The sequence below is a fragment of the Hemitrygon akajei genome, chromosome 27 (genome assembly GCF_048418815.1).
Source record: "Hemitrygon akajei chromosome 27, sHemAka1.3, whole genome shotgun sequence".
Lineage (NCBI taxonomy): Eukaryota > Metazoa > Chordata > Chondrichthyes > Myliobatiformes > Dasyatidae > Hemitrygon > Hemitrygon akajei.
The window spans coordinates 53,903,494-53,923,742 of NC_133150.1; the positions used below are offsets into that span (position 1 = coordinate 53,903,494).

The 20,249-nt window shown below is 48.4% G+C and overlaps 1 protein-coding gene across 12 annotated transcripts in view; it reads left to right on the plus strand.

Moving 5' to 3' along the window:
• The window catches only part of LOC140717420 (CD276 antigen-like), a 28,227-nt gene extending 8,082 nt beyond the window's left edge, over positions 1-20,145 (plus strand). For 4 of the 12 annotated variants that reach the window (XM_073030976.1, XM_073030983.1, XM_073030986.1 and 1 more), the window contains 4 exons: positions 7,947-8,158; positions 9,656-9,994; positions 11,031-11,399; positions 17,859-20,145. In XM_073030976.1, coding sequence (XP_072887077.1) covers positions 7,947-8,104 — 158 coding nt within the window. In that variant the 3' untranslated portion in view covers positions 8,105-8,158; positions 9,656-9,994; positions 11,031-11,399; positions 17,859-20,145. The other 8 variants (XM_073030980.1, XM_073030984.1, XM_073030985.1 and 5 more) reach the window with 6 other exon arrangements.
• The last annotated feature ends 104 nt before the right edge of the window (positions 20,146-20,249 follow it).

Here is a 20,249-nt window from a genome sequence, read left to right on the forward strand (position 1 = left end):
CTTCTATCTCCCATTGTAATTTGTAGCCCACTTGCTGGCTGCTGTTCAGAGGTCTGTATACAGTATAATACCCATCAGGGTCTTTTCACCCTTGCAGTTTCTTACCTCTAGCCACAATGATTCTACATCTTCCAATCCTAAGTCACCTTATACTAATGATTTGATTTAATCTTTTACCACCAGAGCCATGCCACCCTATCAGCCTTCCCGCCTGTCTTTTTGATACAATTTGTATCCTTGGATGTTACGCTCACAGCTATAATCTTCTTTCAGCCACAATTCAGTGATACCCAAAGCATCATACATTTCAAACTCTAACTCTGCTACTAATTCATCTACCTTATCCCATATACTGCATGTGCTCAGATATAGTGCCTTTACTGCACAACACTGCAGCTCCTCCCTGGTAGGTCAACCCCCTCAACGGTATCTAAAGTGGTATACTTATTACTGAGAATGGCCACAACGTTACTCTGCACTGGCAGCCCAGTTCCCTTCCTTCTCCTGACAGTCACCCAGTTATCTGCCTCCTGAAGCCCGGGGTGTCTACCTCCCTGCAGCTCCTATCAATCACTTCCTCAGGCTCCTGTATGAACTGAAGGTCATCGAGCAGCAGCTCTAGTTCCTTTACACGTTCTCTGAGTAGCTGAGGCGCAGTGCACCGGGTGCAAATGTGGTTATCCAGGAGGCTGGAGGTCTCCCAGAATTCCCACATCTCACACAAAGAACAAAACACAGGCCGTGGGGCCATTCTCACCGTAATAACTGTGTCCTGGGGCCATTCTCACTGAATTAACTATCCTGGTGCCATTCTCACCACACTATCCTGGATCCATTCTCACTGCAGTAACTGTCCTAGATCCATTCTCACCGACTAACTGTGCCCAGGGGCCATTCTCACCGCAGTAACTGTGCCCTGGGGTCATTCTCACTGGCTAACTATCCTGGGGCCATTTTCACTGAACTAACTGTGCCCTGGATCTATTCTCACTTCCTAACTGTGCCCTAACAGAGGAGGGTTAAAAAATAAAGAAAAAGCAACTTACCAGATACTGACTGTCTACCCCTCCTCTCCCCCTCACTGACTCTTTACCTTCCTCCCTCTCCCTGACTTCTCTACCCCTCCTCCCTCGCCCTGCCCCCTCCCACTCTCTCTCTCCTTCTCCCCCCTCTCCCTCCCTCTGTTACAGGCTCCCAGCTTCCCTGTGCAGAGCATGAGCGAGTCGGACTGTTACTGTTTGCCTCCGTCCTGTTGCTGTTCTTGCTGTTGGTGTTGCTGTGGATGTGTTGCTGTGGATGTACCGCAGGGCGAGACCCTCCTTGAGCCGAAGGAAAGCAGGAAGCCCCGCTGGTTCCGGGGGACACTGAGAGGCTAGTCCCGTCCACACCAACGCACGAGGGACTGAGGCTGGGCAAGGGAGCACCTGCTGACTCCCCCTCCAGGGAGTGGGCCAGAGCAGAAGGGACAGTACAGATGATGCCCACACTGAGCGAGACCACTCAGCCCTTCCAAACTGCTAGTCAAGCACAGGCGGCCACCAGCCACTCCTGATCCTGATAAGCAAGCCCATTACTACTACATCGACTCAGGCCTTGCAGGCCCGGGGAATGAAAACCAGGTTTATTATCACAGATATGTTATGAAACTTGTCATTTTGCAGCACAAGTTACAAATTAAATGAATAAAGACAAAGGTAAAGAATAAAGTGAGGGTGGTGTTCATGGGTTCATCCACGGTCCTGAAATCTGATGGTGGAGGGGAAGAAGCTGTTCCTGAAACTTCTGGTTGAAGATGTGGCTGGTAAAGCCCAGCGATTACTTACAGGCACCATACAAAACAAAGAAAGCAACTGAACACTTTTCCTGTAAAAATTTATGGTAAACAATGAAGAGGCAAGTGAAAGCAAGGCTGAGTCGAGGGTCGATGAGTGGGAGTGAAACACTCGAGATGAGGTCGAGGCAAAGTCTGGCCGAGCAGAGTGAAGTAAAATTGGAACAGAGGAGAGACAGTCGCAAGGCCCGTCCACCTAAAACAGAGGGAGGTTTGATCAATTTAGGTGCCAGGCCAATTTAGAAAAGTCGGTTTCAGGCTGAAATGTGACAGTGGGGTCCAGAGCGTATCAATGCGACAGGGCCCGGCCTGGACTCCAGTGCGAAGAACGGCGCGATGTCTGGATGATTTAAATGCTGGGCTTGATCGATTGGAGTGGCTGGGTGTCCGCACCAGAGGCGAGGGTCAGGCCAGATCTGCTGGCTGCTACGTGACGTTTATTTGGCTCTGAGCACTGAGGCTCAGGCTGTGCATGGCCTGCTCAAGGATTTACGTCTATGGACTCACTTTCGTTCTGAAGGTTGTTTGCTTATTTCCATCGCTTGCACGATGTTTTTCTCTCTCTGCACCTTGGTTGTTTGACCGTTTTTTAAATGGGTTCATTTGTGTTTCTTTGTTTTGTAGCTGCCTGTGAGGAGATGAAAGTTGTATAATGTATACGTACATCAATAATAAGTGGACTTTGAATGTTGAGTGTGTGTCTTCAGGCTCCTGTTATCCATCTGTTATCTTGTGCTTTTCAATAACCTTTTTGTGGAGTTGTTTGGAGTATTCCTTTGTCTTCATGGTGTAGTTTTTATCAAGAGTGTTTTTACTACGATCATCTGAAATACCTTGACTGCACACAAGGCTCTAAAAACAGTTCTCCATTTAACTAATTACGTGACTTCTAAAACCAGTTGGCTGCACCAGCGATTATTAGAATCAGAATCAGGTTTATTATCACTGGCATGTGACATCAAATTGGTTAACTTAGCAGCAGCAGTTCAGTGCAATGCATAATCTAGCAGAGAGAGAGAGAAAAAATAATAATAATAAATAAAATAAATAAACAAGTTAATCAATTACATATATTGAATAGATTTTTTTAAATGTGCAAAAACAGAAATACTGTATATTAAAAAAGTGAGGTAGTGTCCAAGGGTTCAATGTCCATTTAGGAATTGGATGGCAGAGGGGAAGAAGCTGTTCCTGAATCGCTGAGTGTGTGCCTTCAGGCTACTGTACCTCCTACCTGATGGTAGCAGTGAAAGGGGCATGCCCTGGGTGATGGAAGTCCTTAATAATATTGCTGCCTTTCTGAGACACTGCTCACTAAAGATGTCCTGGGTACTTTGTAGGCTAGTGCCCAAGATGGAGCTGACAAGATTTACAACCTTCTACAGCTTCTTCCGGTGCAGTAGCCCCTCCATACCAGACAGTGATGCAGTCTGTCAGAATGCTCTCCACAGTACAACTATAGAAGTTTTTGAGTGTATTTGTTGACATGCCAAATCTCTTCAAACTCCTAATAAAGTATAGCCACTGTCTTGCCTTCTTTATGACTACGTCCATGTGTTGGGACCAGGTTAGATCCTCAGAGATCTTGACACCCAGGTACTTGAAGCTGCTCACTCTCTCCACTTCTGATCCGTCTATGAGCTGTGTCAAATTAAAGGGGGGGGGGGGGAACAGGGTGAGTAATTATACAATCGATTATTTTGTTTTTTAATTGTAATTAATTTGGATTACTTTATAGAGATTTGTTTTCACCTTGACATGGAAGTTTTTTTCTTTTGCTCAGTGTCAAAAAGCCAAATTAAATCCACTGCGATTGAATGTTGTAAAACAATAAAACATAAAAACTTCCAAGGGAAATGAATACCTTTTATAGGTGCAGTATTGATAGAAACAGACTCATAGAAACCCTACAGCACAATACAGGCCCTTGTGCCGAACATGTCCTTACCTTTGATCTGAATGAATGAATGATCTTTATTGTCATTAGACATAGATACAATGAAACTCTGTTTGGCTTCCTCTCAGACAATTAAATAAAGCAGTACAGTAGATAAAAACAAGACAGTAATAGAAAAACAGTATTAAATAGATAAATAGCAGAAAATAAGTTGCAACAACACCAGAATATCACAGTAATGCACAAAGTGCCATTAGTGCAAGTATTTGAATCCTTGTGTGTGCTCACAGTTTCAGTCATTGCTCTGTGGGAGTGGTGTGATGGAGGCCACAGCTCTGGGGTAGAAGTTGTTCCTCAGTCTATTTGTTCTGGCTTTTAGTGTCCTGAACCTTTTGTTGGATGGCAGTGGGTCAGTGAGTGGCCGGGGTGTGCGGTGTCTCTGGTTATGCTGATTGCTTTCCTCCTGGGTCTGCTGGAATAGATGGTGTCCAGTCCTGGGAGCTCCATCCTGACAATTCGCTGGGCCGCCTTCACCACGCGATGCAGGTCTTGCCGCTCAGCGGCTGTGCAGCTGGCATACCACAATGTGGCACTGTCGGTCAGGATGGTTTCAATTGTGCTTCTGTAGAAATTAAGCAATGGCTTTTGTGGGAGTTTGGCCTGTTTCAGCTTTCTGAGGAAGAAGCTAGACTGGACTGCCAACACAGATGCCTTGTGCAGGAAGGCACAGAGTCGACTGTACTTCCTTAGAAGGTTGGCGTCATTCAATGTTTGTAGTGAGATGCTGAAGATGTTCTATAGGTCAGTTGTGGAGAGCGCTCTCTTCTTTGTGGTGGCGTGTTGGGGAGGCAGCATTAAGAAGAGGGACGCCTCACGTCTTAATAAGCTGGTAAGGAAGGCGGGCTCTGTCGTGGGCACAGAACTGGAGAGTATGACATCAGTAGCAGAGCGAAGGGCGCTGAGTAGGCTACGGTCAATCATGGAAAACCCTGAACATCCTCTGCATAGCACCATCCAGAGACAGAGAAGCAGTTTCAGCGACAGGTTGCTATCGATGCAATGCTCCTCAGACAGGATGAAGAGATCATTACTCCCCAATGCCATTCGGCTTTACAATTCAACCGCCAGGGGTAAGATATGTTAAAATGCCGGGGTTAGGACTGAGCTTAAGTTACCATTCAATGTATTTTAGTAAACTATTTAAGAACTCTTTAAAAGCTATTTATTAATGCTTTTTGAGAGGGTGATTTTAGATGCATATCATATTTATACTGAGTTAAGTATTGTATGTAATTAGTTTTGCTACAATAAGTGTATGGGACATTGGAAAAAATGTTGAATTTCCCCATGGGGATGAATAAAGTATCTATCTATCTATCTAGTCTTTGTTCTGCCTTTTTTACAAGCAGTGAGGTGTTGGTGCTCCATGTCAGCTCTTTTGACAACATAACTCCAAGGAACTTTAGGTTTTCCACATTTTCCACTACCTCTCCATGTATACGGAGAGGGGTGTGTACTCTGTCCTTTGATCTCCTGAAGTCAATGATCATCTCTTTTAGAAGTGTTAAGGACCAGGTCGTTGTCCTTACACCAAATCCCTCAGATGATCCACCTCGAGCCTGGTGGATTCCACTGTGGTATCGTGCGCAATATAATTATGGAGTTGGAGGTGTAGATGGGGGTGCAGTCATGTGTGAAGAGTGGGTAGAGCATAGGGCTGCCTGTTTTTGAGATGAAGATGGTGGAGGTGTAGATGGGGGTGCAGCCATGTGTGAAGAGTGTGTAGAGCATAGGGCTGCCTGTTTTTGAGATGAGGGTGGTGGAGGTGTGTTTACCAACTCTGACTTGCTGTGGTCGGTCTGTGAGAAAGTCCATGACCCACGAGCACAGGGAGGAACCAAGGCCAAGAGTGTTCAGTTTGCTGACCAGTTTATGGGGGGTGACTGTGTTAAATGCAGAACCAAAGTCCACAAATAACATCCTCACATAAGTGTTCGGTTCCTCTAAGTGAGTCAGTGCAATATGAGGGGCTGTTGTGATTGCATCCTCTGTGGGGCGGTTTGCCCGGTAGGCAAACTGGTGTTTGTCCAGATCAGGTGGGATTGTAGCCTTAATGTGTGAGAGCACAAGTCTCTCAAAGCACTTCATGGCTATGGGTGTCAGCGCTAAAGGGCGATAGTCATTCAGGCAGTAATGAATGTACAGGAACCCTAATGAAAATGTAGATGAGTATGTTCAAAGATGATGAAAAGATTAGCGGTGTTGTGGATAGTGTAGAAGACTGGCAAAGGATAGAGAGCAGGGTACAGATCAGTTGTAGACATGCATGGCAAAATGGCAGATGGTGTTTAACCCGGCCAAATGTGAAGTCTTGCACTTCGGCAGATCAAATATAAGGAAACTGTACACTGGTATGGCAAGACCTTTAACACTGCTGAGGCATGGAGGGATCTTAGAGCCCAAGTCTGTAGCTCCCTGAAAGTGGCTACACAGGCTGATAGGCTGGTAAAGATGACTTGCTTCTATTAGCTGAGGAATTAAGGTGAAAAGTTATCTTGCAGCTTTATAAAACTCTAGTTAGGCTGCACCTGGATATTGCGTACAGTTCTGGTCACCTCATTGTAGGTAGGACGTGGAGCCTATGGAGAGGTGTGAACAAGGTTTGCCAGGAGGTTGCCTGGATTAGACACCATGTGCTATAACACGAAGTTGTTTTCTCTGGAGTGGCAGAGGCTGAGGGGAGATCTAATAGAGGTTTATAAGATTACAAGAGGCATAGAGTAGACAGCTGACATCTCTTTCCCAGAGGGCATGCATTTAAGGTGAGAGGGGTAAGTTGAAAGGAGGTGGGCAGAGCAGGACTTTTGACACAGAGGGTGGTTTCCACAATGCTCTGCTTGGATGGTGAGCATAATAGAGATGTTCTTAACTCGGCACATGAATGTACAGAAACTGGGCATTGTGAAGGCAGGAGGGGTTAGTTGGGCATTTAATTACCAATTAGTTAACTAAATTAGAGCATTCTAACCTGTTTCACTGCCATCTGGTATGGAGGTCCCACTGCACACGATTGGAAAAAAGATGCAGAAAGTTGTAAACTCAGCCTGCTCCCTAGGCACTAGTCTCTCCCAGATTCCAGGACAGCTTCAAAAAGCGATACCTCAAAAGGGTGTCATCCATCATTAAGGACCCCACCACCCAGAACATGCCCTCCTCTCCTTGCTGTCATTAATGAGGGTGTACAGAAACCTGAAAACACACTTTCAGTGTTTCAGAACAGCTTCTTCCCCCCCACCATCAGACTTCTGAATGGACACTGAACCCATGAACACTACCTCACTAGTTTTTTGCTCTCTTTTTGCACTAATTAGAGTCATAGAAACAGAAACTGGCCCTTCAGCCCATCTAGTAGATGCCAATCCATTTAAACTGCCATCGACCCAAACTATTACTTATTCATTTTCATATATATATCTTATTGTAATTTATATTTTTATATGATTGTGCATTGCATTGTACTGCTGCTGCAAAACAATAAATTTCATGAACTATGCCGGTGATGTTAAACCTGATTCTGATTCTGAGTAACTGTGGGCTGAAGGTGCTGTTCATGTCAGGGGACTGTGTGTAGATGGAGGGAGGTGGGAAAGAGAGGGTTAATTCTCTACATTTTGGCTGTTTGCCTGTGCACTCACTGCAATGCCAACTGTTGATAAACTGTACCTTCCTCTGGCCCATTACTAAGGAATCCAGGAACTAATGCTGCCTTACAGGAACCGGTGTAACACGTTGTGATTGACACTGTTAACCTTCAGTACCTCTCTGGGAGAAGGTATCGCTCCTCGTCTTCCACGACGTGACTCTCTGTCTGTCTTCCTCTCTCTCCTTCAGTTTTCATGCCTCCTTTATTCCACGCTCTTCTTTCTCTCTCTCTTCCCCCAACTTTTCCCTCTCTCCCTCCTACACCTTTGCTTATCAACATATCCATTCCTTTTGTAAATCACTTTGTCCATATCACACCTGTCCCCTGAACTGTTTGTCTCTTCCTATGTTTTCTCCGTCTCTCTCTCTCTCCCCGTCTCTCTCTCTCTCTCCCCGTCTCTCTCTCTCTCTCTCTCTCCCTCTGCCTGCCTCCCTCTCTCTCTGTCTCTCCCTTTCACTCTCCCTCCTCCCCTCCCCCCTCCCCTCCCCTTCTCATTCCTGCCCGCTCTCCTGCAGACTTGCTGAAACCACAACAGACGTCTGAATGCGAAGGTGTGCTCGACACTAAGGTCACCAACTGCAACGTGAGGCAGAGAGGAGGGATAGAACGAGTGAGAGAGAGGTGGACGTCACTGGAATGTCCAGACGGTGCGACAGAAAGCCTGCAATGTTGAACGGCCAAAGAACTGGAGGAATGTTGCTGGTGTTTCTGCACTTGTTCTCCCCAGGTAAAGGGGGCACGGGGGCAGGGGGTGGTACTGAGTGCAGTGGGCATTGAGGGGAGAGTGGGATTACACTGGGTTGTGCAGGGAGTGAACAGAGAGTCAGGTGACATTGTTGTTGACCAAACAAATTGAAAACAGACTTTGGCCCAGCCCACCCGTGCCAGCTTGCAGAACTGAGTACTGTTTGTCCTGTTCAGCCCTTATCTCTAAAATGTTATCTTTAAACCTGTGTCCTCTAGTTTTTGACATGCCTACCTTGGGAAAAAGACTGTGACCAATCACTTTATGCCCCTTGGGTTTTTATAAGCCTCTGTAAGGTCACCCCTCAGCTTCCTTCACTCGAAGGAAAACTGTGCCAGCCGGTCCAGTCTCCATAACTCCAGCCCTCCAGTCCTTGCAACGCCTTTGTGAACCTTTTCTTCATCTTTCCAGCGTAATGATACCCTATAGCTCGGCAAACAGAACAATACACAACATTTCAAGAGTGGTCTCCACCCTGTACAGCTGTAACTTAACATCCCAGCTCTTATATTCAGTGCCCTGAGCACTGAAGTGCAGCGTGCTGTACTGCAAATTCACTACCGTCTACCTGTCTTAGCACTATGCACCTATACCCCGAGGCTGTCTGTTCCACAACAGAGCCCTACAAAAGATTCACCTCACACTTGTCTGAGCTAAATTCCATCTGGCATTCCAGTGAAACTGAATTTAGGAGTCGAGAGGTAATGTTGCAATGCAGCTATATAGGACCCTGGTCAGACCCCACTTGGAGTACTGTGCTCAGTTCTGGTCGCCTCACTACAGGAAGGATGTGGAAGCCATAGAAAGGGTGCAGAGGAGATTTACAAGGATGTTGCCTGGATTGGGGAGCATGCCCTATGAGAATAGGTTGAGTGAACTCGGCCTTTTCTCCTTGGAGCGACGGAGAATGAGAGGTGACCTGATAGAGTTGTAGAAGAGACATTGATCATGTGGATAGTCAGAGGCTTTTTCCCAGGGCTGAAATGGCTGCCACAAGAGGGCACAGGTTTAAGGTGCTGGGGAGTAGGTACAGAGGAGGTGTCAGGGGTAAGTTTTTTGCTCAGAGAATGGCGAGTGCGTGGAATGGGCTTCCGGCAATGGTGGTGGAGGCGGATACGATAAGGTCTTTTAAAAGACTTTTAGATAGGTACATGGAGCTTAGTAAAATAGAGGGCTATAGGTAAGCATGTTCAGCACAACTTTGTGGGCCGAAGGGCCTGTATTGTGCTGTAGGTTTTCTATGTTTCTATAAACTAGATGCTGTGTAACCTTGGCCAACCTTCTTCACTATCCACCACATCACCAGTTCTGGTATGTCCTGTAAACACCCGATTCACGCTGGGACCGGCTGGGGTATGAAAGGGTATGGTTCTGATCGGATGGGGTGCTGGGGTATTGAGAGACTGTTGCTCTCAGTGCAACTTCACCCAGTCGATGATTTCAGTGGCAGCTCCTGGGCTAAATCTCTCTCGTTTCCAGTGGTGATGGACTCAACTATCGTCGCCAGGATTGGTGAAGACTCCCTCCTGATTTGCCATTTCAATCGACCATGGTCCCGGGAACTTGGGGGCATCCAGTGGAGTCTGCAAAGACCTGACGGAGTCCTCCTGGCGTACATCTACCATCAGGGCTCAGTGGCCGCCCAGTTCCAAGACAAGCAGTTCCACGGCAGGGCCACTGTGAATGAGTCGCTGCTGGGGCAGGGGGATGCATCACTGAGGCTGCAGAACGTCACGGTTCACGATAATGGCACCTATTTGTGCGTTCTTCACACCCCAGAGTGGAAGAAGGTGAAAGAGCAGCTCCTCATCGTTACAGGTGGGTGAAGGAGATACCCCAACCCAGGGCAGAGAGAGTGAGGAGGAGGCTCTGAGGGAGAGCAGTGAGTCGGAAATTTGTGATGGAGAGGGTGTCTGTGGGCTGTGGGAGGGGATTCAATGTGTGGGAGGGTGTCTGTGGGGAATTCGATGGGTGGGGGAGTGTCTGTGGGCTGTGGGGGGATTCAGTGGATGGGGGAGTGTCTGTGGGCTGAGGGAGGGAATTTGATGGGTGGGAGGGTGTCTGTGGGCTGTGGGAGGGGATTCGATATGTGGGGGAGTGTCTGTGGGCTGCGGGGGGATTCAGTGGGGAGTGTGTCTGGGCTGTGGGGGGATTCAGTGGATGGGGGAGTGTCTGTGGGCTGAGGGAGGGAATTCGATGGGTGGGAGGGTGTCTGTGGGCTGTGGGAAGGAATTTGATGGGTGGGGAGTGTCTGTGGGCTGTGGGAAGGAATTTGATGGGTGGGGGAGTGTCTCTAGGTTTTGGGGGGGATTCAGTGGGTGGGGAGTGTCTGTGGACTGTGGGGGTGGTGTAGGCTGTGGGAGGGGATACAATGGGGGGAGGGTTTGTGGGCTGTGGGGGGATTCAATGGGTGGGGGGGGTGTCCGTGGGCTATGGAAGGGGATTCAGTAGGTGGGGGGAGTGTCTATGGGAGGGGATTCGGTGGATAGGGTGTGTCTGTGGGCTGTGGAGTTGGGATTCGATGGGTGGGGGACGGGGGAGAGTGTCTGTGGGCAATGGGGGGGATTCATAGACAGGGAGAGTGTCTGTGGGAGGGCACTCGATAGGCGGCTGTGTCTGGGATGTGGGAGGGGATTCAGTGGGTGGGGAGAGTTGGTGACAGGGCAGGGAATGAGTCTATGGGCTGTGGGGAAGGATTCTTTGACAGGTGAAGAGATGTGGTGATGGGTGGGGGATACAGTTGACGGGAAGGGTGAGGGTCAGTGATAGGACAGATGAAGAAACCAACAATGTCCTCTTGTCTCCCTCCCACCCACACTCCAACTACAACCTGTCCCCCACCGCCCCCCCCCAGCTCCCTACAGCCAGCCCCATGTGAACTGCTCACCCGTGGGTGGGGATGGAGCGGAGGATGAGGGGAAGGTGCAGCTGGACTGTGTGTCCTGGGGGGGGTTTCTCCTGGCACATCTGCAGTGGGTCTGGAGCAATGGCACCGAATACAGGAGCGAGGTGCAGAACACGAGCGTGGCACAGGCACCCGATGGCACGTACCAACTACGCAGCAGGCTGGAGGCCACCGCGTCCTGGGATTTCGACCTGTACTGTGTGGTCACCGACTCCTGGCTGAACCAATCCCACAGCAGCAATGCCAACTGCCCGCAGCACATCACCCGGGGCATCGAGAGAATATTTCACAGCTCAGGGCACTGCCCACACCTCAATGGTACGTGACATCCCACCTCAGCACCCTGCTACCAACCAACCTTAGCAGCCCACCTGAATAACCACCCCATTCCCCTCTACGTCTCGGTGAACACCACCTCCATCCCTGTCTCTGTAACCCCCCTCTGGCCCCTACATCCCTCCCTGTCTCTGTAACCCCCTCCAGTCCCTCCACACCTCCCTGTCTCGGTAACCTCCTCCAGTCCCTACACCCCTCCCTGTCTCGGTAACCCCCTCTGGCCCCTACACCCCTCCCTGTCTCGGTAACCCCCTCTGGCCCCTACACCCCTCCCTGTCTCTGTAACCCTCCTCTGGCCCCTACACCCCTCCCTGTCTCTGTAACCCCCTCTGGCCCCTACACCCCTCCCTGTCTCTGTAACCCCCCTCTGGCCCCCACACCCCTCCCTGTCTCTGTAACCCCCCTCTGGCCCCTACACCCCTCCCTGTCTCTGTAACCCCCCTCTGGCCCCTACACCCCTCCCTGTCTCAGTAACCTCCTCCAGTCCCTACACCCCTCCCTGTCTCTGTAACCCTTTCCAGTCCCAACACTCCTCCCTGTCTCTGTAACCCCTTCCAGTCCCAACACTCCTCCCTGTCTCTGTAACCCCTTCCAGTCCCAAAACTCCTCCCTGTCTCGGGAACCCCTTCCAGTCCCCACACCCCTCCCTGTCTCTGTAACCCCCTCCAGTCCCTACACCCCTCCCTGTCTCTGTAACCCCTTCCAGTCCCTACACCCCTCCCTGTCTCTGTAACCCCTTCCAGTCCCAAAACTCCTCCCTGTCTCGGTAACCCCTTCCAGTCCCCACACCCCTCCCTGTCTCTGTAACCCCCTCCAGCCCCTACACCCCTCCCTGTCTCGGTAACCTCCTCCAGTCCCAACACCCCTCCCTGTCTCTGTAACCCCTTCCAGTCCCAAAACTCCTCCCTGTCTCTGTAACCTCCTCCAGTCCCTACACCCCTCCCTGTCTCTGTAACCCCCTCCAGTCCCAAAACTCCTCCCTGTCTCTGTAACCCCTTCCAGTCCCAAAACTCCTCCCTGTCTCTGTAACCCCTTCCAGTCCCAACACCCCTCCCTGTCTCTGTAACCCCTTCCAGTCCCAACACTCCTCCCTGTCTCTGTAACCCCTTCCAGTCCCAAAACTCCTCCCTGTCTCTGTAACCCCTTCCAGTCCCAACACCCCTCCCTGTCTCTGTAACCCCTTCCAGTCCCAACACTCCTCCCTGTCTCTGTAACCCCTTCCAGTCCCAAAACTCCTCCCTGTCTCTGTAACCCCTTCCAGTCCCAAAACTCCTCCCTGTCTCTGTAACTCCTTCCAGTCCCAAAACTCCTCCCTGTCTCGGTAACCCCTTCCAGTCCCCACACCCCTCCCTGTCTCTGTAACCCCTTCCAGTCCCTACACCCCTCCCTGTCTCTGTAACCCCTTCCAGTCCCAACACTCCTCCCTGTCTCTGTAACCCCCCTCTGGCCCCTACACCCCTCCCTGTCTCTGTAATCCCCCTCTGGCCCCTACACCCCTCTCTGTATCTGTAACCCCCCCCCCCCCCTGATCTCTACACCCCTCCCTGTCTCTGTAACCCTCCCCCTCCCATGCAGCCCCTTCCCCACTGTCACAACCCTCGTCTACTTCCATCCCTCTTCTCCCTACCTATCTTGCCTCTCTCTGACTCCCTCGGTGGCTATCCATCCTCTGTCAATATCCTCACCTGATGAGGGCTGTAGACCTGAAACGATGGCTCTCCGTTTCCCCCGACCCGCTGAGTTCCTCCAACACTTGTTTAATTCTTTAGAGGCAGCAACCCCTGATTTAACCCTAACCTAATCACGGGATAATTTACAATGACCGATTACTACCATAAGACTGTGAGATATAGGAGCAGAACTAGGCCATTTGGTCCATCGGTCTGCTCAGCCATTTCATCATGGCTGATCCAATTTTTCTCTCATCCTCAATGTCCTGCCTTCTCCCCGTATCCTTCATGTCCTGACTAATCAAGAATCTATCAAACTCTGTGTTAATACCCCCAATGACCTGGCCTCCACAGCCACCTGTGGCAACAAATTCTATAGATTCACCACTCCTTGGCTAAAGAAATTTCTCCTCATCTTCATTCTAAGAGGATGTCCTCTGATCATAGACTCTCCCACCATAGCAAACATCCTCTCCATATCCTTTTCAGAATGGCAGGCAGTGACTAGTGGGGTACTGCAAGGCTCAGTGCTGGGACCCCAATTGTTTACAATATATATTAATGATTTAGACGAGGGAATTAAACGCAGCATCTCCAAGTTTGCGGATGACACAAAGCAGGGCAGCGGTGTTAGCTGTGAGGAGGATGCTAAGAGGATGCAGGGTGACTTGGATAGGTTAGGTGAGTGGACAAATTCATGGCAGATGCAATTTAATGTGGATAAATGTGAGGTTATCCACTTTGGTTGCAAGAACAGGAAAACAGATTATTATCTGAACGGTGGCCGATTAGGAAAAGTGGAGATGCAACGAGACCTGGGTATCATTGTTCACCAGTCATTGAAGGTGGGCATGCAGGTACAGCAGGCGGTGAAAAAGATGTTGGCATTCATAGCAAAAGGATTTGAGTACAGGAGCAGGGAGGTTCTACTGCAGTTGTACAAGGCCTTGGTGAGACTGCACCTAGAATATTGTGTGCAGTTTTGGTCCCCTAATCTGAGGAAAGACATTCTTGCCATAGAGGGGGTACAGAGATGGTTCACCAGATTGATTCCTGGGATGGCAGGACTTTCATATGAAGAAAGACTGGATCAACTAGGCTTATACTCACTGGAATTTAGAAGATTGAGGGGGGATCTTATTGAAACATATAAAATTCTAAAGGGATTGGACAGGCTTGATGCAGGAAGATTGTTTCCGATGTTGGGGAAGTCCAGAACGAGGGGTCACAGTTTAAGGATAAAGGGGAAGCCTTTTAGGACCGAGATGAGGAAAAACTTCTTCACACAGAGAGTGGTGAATCTGTGGAATTCTCTGCCACAGGAAACGGTTGAGGCCGGTTCATTGGCTATATTTAAGAGGAAGTTAGATATGGCCCTTGTGGCTAAAGGGATCAGGGGGTATGGAGAGAAAGCAGGTACAGGGTTCTGAGTTGGATGATCAGCCATGATCATACTGAATGGCGGTGCAGGCTCGAAGGGCCGAATGGCCTACTCCTGCACTTATTTTCTATGTTTCTATCCACTCTATCGAGCCTTTCAACATTTGACAGGTTTCAATGAGATATCCCCTCACTCTTCTGAATTCCAGTTAGTAGAGACCAGAGACATCAAACGCTCCTGCTATAATGAGCTTTGCAAACCCGGAATCATTTCCGTGAACTTCCTTTGAATCTTCTCCAATGTCAGTGCATCCTTTCTTAGATAAAGGGCCCAGAATTACTCCCAGTACTCCCAGTGAGGCCTCATTAATTCTTTATGAAGCCTCAACATTACATCTTTGCTTCTACATTCTAGTTCTCTCAAACTGAATGCTGACATTGCATTTGCCTTCCTCACCACAGACTCAACCTGCGAGTTAAGCTTTAGGGAATCCTGGACGAGGACTCCCAGGTCCCTTTGTGCCTCAGATTTCTGAATTTACTTCCTATTTAGAAAATAGTCTATACTTCTTTTCTTCTACCAAAGTGCATGACCATACACTTCCTGACACTGTATTCCATCTGCCATTTCTTTGCCCACTCTCCTAATCTGTCTACATCCTTCTGTAGCATCACTGCTTCCTCAACATTAGCTGCCCCTCCACTTATCTTCATATCATCCATAAAACCATCAATTCCATCATCCAAATCATTGACATATGATGTAAATGGAAGCGGCTCCTGTGGAACACCACTAGCCACGGGCAGCCAATCAGAAAAGGCACTATTCATACCCACTCTTTGCCTCCTGCCAATCAGCAATGCCTTATCCATGCTAGAATCTTTCCTGTTATACCATGGGCCCACAGCTTGTTAAGCCGCCTCATGTGTGGCACCTTGTCAAGGGCCTTCTGAAAGTCCAAGTACACAATATTGACTGACTCTCCTTTATCTATTCAGCTTGTTATTTCTTCAAAGAATTCCAACAGATTTGTCAGGCAATATTTTCCCTTGAGGAAACAATGCTGACTATGGCCTCTTTTATCATGTCCCACCCAGTAACCGGAAACCACGTCCTTAACAAGCGACTCCAACAACTTCCCAACCACTGAGGTCAGAGTAACTGGCCTATAATTTTCTTTCTTCTGCCTTTCTTCCTTCTTGAAGATTGGAGTGATATTTACAATTTTCCAGTGTTCGGGTACCATGCCAGAAACCATTGATTCTTGAAAAATCATTACTAATGCCTCCAGTACCTCTTCAGCCGCCTCTTTCCGAACCATTGGGAGCAGGCCATCTGGAACAGGTGACTTATTTACCTTCAAAACTTTCAGCTACCCAAGCACCTTCTCCCTTGTAACTACAACTTCCCTCACTTCTGTCCCCTGGCTCTCTCGAACTTTTGGCATATTGCTAGTGTCTTCCATAGTGAAGACTGATGTAAGATAATTATTCAGTTCATCTGCCATCTCCTTGTCCCCCATTCCTACCTCTCCAGCATCATATTCCACCAGTCCAATATCTACTCTCACCTCTCTTTATACTTTATAAACTTTTGATATCCTCTATAATATTATTGACTAGCTTGCCTACATATTTCATCTTTTCCTTCTTTATGACTTTCTTAGTTGCCTTCTGCTGGTTTTTGAAAGCTTCCCAGACTTCCAAGTTCTGGCTTCCCTTGTCAGCCATGGTTGTGTAATCCTGCCTTCAAAACGCTGCTTCTTTGGGATGTATCTGCATGTGCTTTCTGACTTGCTCCCAGTAACTCCTGCCACTGCTGCTATCTACTAGTGTTGCCTTCTAATCAGTCCTGGTCAGCTCTTCTCTAATGTAATTCCCTTTACTCCACGGTAATACTGACACATCTAACTTTAGCTTCTCCCTCGAAGAATGTAGGGTGAATTCGAACATATTATGATCACTGTCCCTTCAGGGTTCCTTTACCTTAATCTCTCTAATCAGTTCTGGTTCTTTGAACAACACCCATTCCAGAATAGCTGATCCTCTAGTAGGCTCAACAATGAGCTGCACTAAAACGTCATCTCATAGGCATTCTACAAATTCTCCCTCTTGGGATCCAGCACTTACCTGATTTTCCCAATCTACCTGCATATTGAAATCCCTCATGACTGTTATAACATTGCCTGTCTGACACGCATCTTCTATCTCCCATTGTAATTTGTAGCCCACTTGCTGGCTGCTGTTCAGAGGTCTGTATACAGTATAACACCCATCAGGGTCTTTTCACCCTTGCAGTTTCTTACCTCTAGCCACAATGATTCTACATCTTCCAATCCTAAGTCACCTTATACTAATGATTTGATTTAATCTTTTACCACCAGAGCCATGCCACCCTATCAGCCTTCCCGCCTGTCTTTTTGATACAATTTGTATCCTTGGATGTTACGCTCACAGCTATAATCTTCTTTCAGCCACAATTCAGTGATACCCAAAGCATCATACATTTCAAACTCTAACTCTGCTACTAATTCATCTACCTTATCCCATATACTGCATGTGCTCAGATATAGTGCCTTTACTGCACAACACTGCAGCTCCTCCCTGGTAGGTCAACCCCCTCAACAGTATCTAAAGTGGTATACTTATTACTGAGAATGGCCACAACGTTACTCTGCACTGGCAGCCCAGTTCCCTTCCTTCTCCTGACAGTCACCCAGTTATCTGCCTCCTGAAGCCCGGGGTGTCTACCTCCCTGCAGCTCCTATCAATCACTTCCTCAGGCTCCTGTATGAACTGAAGGTCATCGAGCAGCAGCTCTAGTTCCTTTACACGTTCTCTGAGTAGCTGAGGCGCAGTGCACCGGGTGCAAATGTGGTTATCCAGGAGGCTGGAGGTCTCCCAGAATTCCCACATCTCACACAAAGAACAAAACACAGGCCGTGGGGCCATTCTCACCGTAATAACTGTGTCCTGGGGCCATTCTCACTGAATTAACTATCCTGGTGCCATTCTCACCACACTATCCTGGATCCATTCTCACTGCAGTAACTGTCCTAGATCCATTCTCACCGACTAACTGTGCCCAGGGGCCATTCTCACCGCAGTAACTGTGCCCTGGGGTCATTCTCACTGGCTAACTATCCTGGGGCCATTTTCACTGAACTAACTGTGCCCTGGATCTATTCTCACTTCCTAACTGTGCCCTAACAGAGGAGGGTTAAAAAATAAAGAAAAAGCAACTTACCAGATACTGACTGTCTACCCCTCCTCTCCCCCTCACTGACTCTTTACCTTCCTCCCTCTCCCTGACTTCTCTACCCCTCCTCCCTCGCCCTGCCCCCTCCCACTCTCTCTCTCCTTCTCCCCCCTCTCCCTCCCTCTGTTACAGGCTCCCAGCTTCCCTGTGCAGAGCATGAGCGAGTCGGACTGTTACTGTTTGCCTCCGTCCTGTTGCTGTTCTTGCTGTTGGTGTTGCTGTGGATGTGTTGCTGTGGATGTACCGCAGGGCGAGACCCTCCTTGAGCCGAAGGAAAGCAGGAAGCCCCGCTGGTTCCGGGGGACACTGAGAGGCTAGTCCCGTCCACACCAACGCACGAGGGACTGAGGCTGGGCAAGGGAGCACCTGCTGACTCCCCCTCCAGGGAGTGGGCCAGAGCAGAAGGGACAGTACAGATGATGCCCACACTGAGCGAGACCACTCAGCCCTTCCAAACTGCTAGTCAAGCACAGGCGGCCACCAGCCACTCCTGATCCTGATAAGCAAGCCCATTACTACTACATCGACTCAGGCCTTGCAGGCCCGGGGAATGAAAACCAGGTTTATTATCACAGATATGTTATGAAACTTGTCATTTTGCAGCACAAGTTACAAATTAAATGAATAAAGACAAAGGTAAAGAATAAAGTGAGGGTGGTGTTCATGGGTTCATCCACGGTCCTGAAATCTGATGGTGGAGGGGAAGAAGCTGTTCCTGAAACTTCTGGTTGAAGATGTGGCTGGTAAAGCCCAGCGATTACTTACAGGCACCATACAAAACAAAGAAAGCAACTGAACACTTTTCCTGTAAAAATTTATGGTAAACAATGAAGAGGCAAGTGAAAGCAAGGCTGAGTCGAGGGTCGATGAGTGGGAGTGAAACACTCGAGATGAGGTCGAGGCAAAGTCTGGCCGAGCAGAGTGAAGAAAAATTGGAACAGAGGAGAGACAGTCGCAAGGCCCGTCCACCTAAAACAGAGGGAGGTTTGATCAATTTAGGTGCCAGGCCAATTTAGAAAAGTCGGTTTCAGGCTGAAATGTGACAGTGGGGTCCAGAGCGTATCAATGCGACAGGGCCCGGCCTGGACTCCAGTGCGAAGAACGGCGCGATGTCTGGATGATTTAAATGCTGGGCTTGATCGATTGGAGTGGCTGGGTGTCCGCACCAGAGGCGAGGGTCAGGCCAGATCTGCTGGCTGCTACGTGACGTTTATTTGGCTCTGAGCACTGAGGCTCAGGCTGTGCATGGCCTGCTCAAGGATTTACGTCTATGGACTCACTTTCGTTCTGAAGGTTGTTTGCTTATTTCCATCGCTTGCACGATGTTTTTCTCTCTCTGCACCTTGGTTGTTTGACCGTTTTTTAAATGGGTTCTTTTGTGTTTCTTTGTTTTGTAGCTGCCTGTGAGGAGATGAAAGTTGTATAATGTATACGTACATCAATAATAAGTGGACTTTGAACGTTGAGTGTGTGTCTTCAGGCTCCTGTACCTCTTCCCCGATGGTAGCAATGAGAAGAGGGCATGTCCTGGGTGATGGGGGTCCACAAAGACTGTGGCTTCCTCTCATTCAATGTAAGACTGTGGAAATGATTGATTTCAGGAGGATGAAATCAGAGGTCTATGAGTCAGTCCTCATTGGGGGGGATCAGAGGTGGAGAGGGTCAGCAACTTTAAATTGCTTGGTGGTATAATTTCAGAGGACCTGTCCTGGCTGCAGCACACAAGTGCAATTATTAAGAAAGCACAGAAGCGCATCCACTTTCTTAGAAGTTTCCAAGATTTGGCATTGCAACTAAAACTTTGATAAACTTCTATAGATGTGTAATGGGACAATATATTGGCTGGTTGCATCATGGCCTGCTATGGAAACACTAATGCCCTTGAACGGAAAATCCTACAGAAAGTGGTGAATACAGCCGAGTCCATCACGGGTAAAGCCCTCCCCAACAAAGAGCACATTTACATGGAGTGCTGTCGCAGGAAAGCAGCATCCATGATTGAGGACCCATACCATCTAGGCTATGCTCTCTTCTCACTGCTGCCATCAAAAAGGTGAAGAGTCTCAGGGATCACACCACCAGGTTCAGCAACGGTTATTGCCCCTCAACCATCAGGCTCTTGAACCAAAGGGGATAACTTCCTAAACTGTTTCCACAGCGTTATGGACTCACTTTCAAGGACTCTTTATCTCATGTTCCCGATACTGAATGCTTATTTATTATTATGTTTTTTTCCTCTTTGCATTTGCACATTTTGTTGTATTTTGCACATTGGTTGTTTGACTGTACTGCTGGGTGCAGTCTTTCATTAATTCTATTGCGTTCCTTGTATTTACTCTAGATGCTCACAAGAAAATGAATCTCAGGATTGTATATGGTAGCATATATGTACTTTGATAATAAATTTCCTTTGAACTTGTTTCACAATGAAAAAAATATAGTTTATTTCTGAAATAAAGAATACACTCCTGGTTCTGTGCTGGCTCCTCATGTTTCCCCCAGTAGTAGGACCTTTAGAAGACA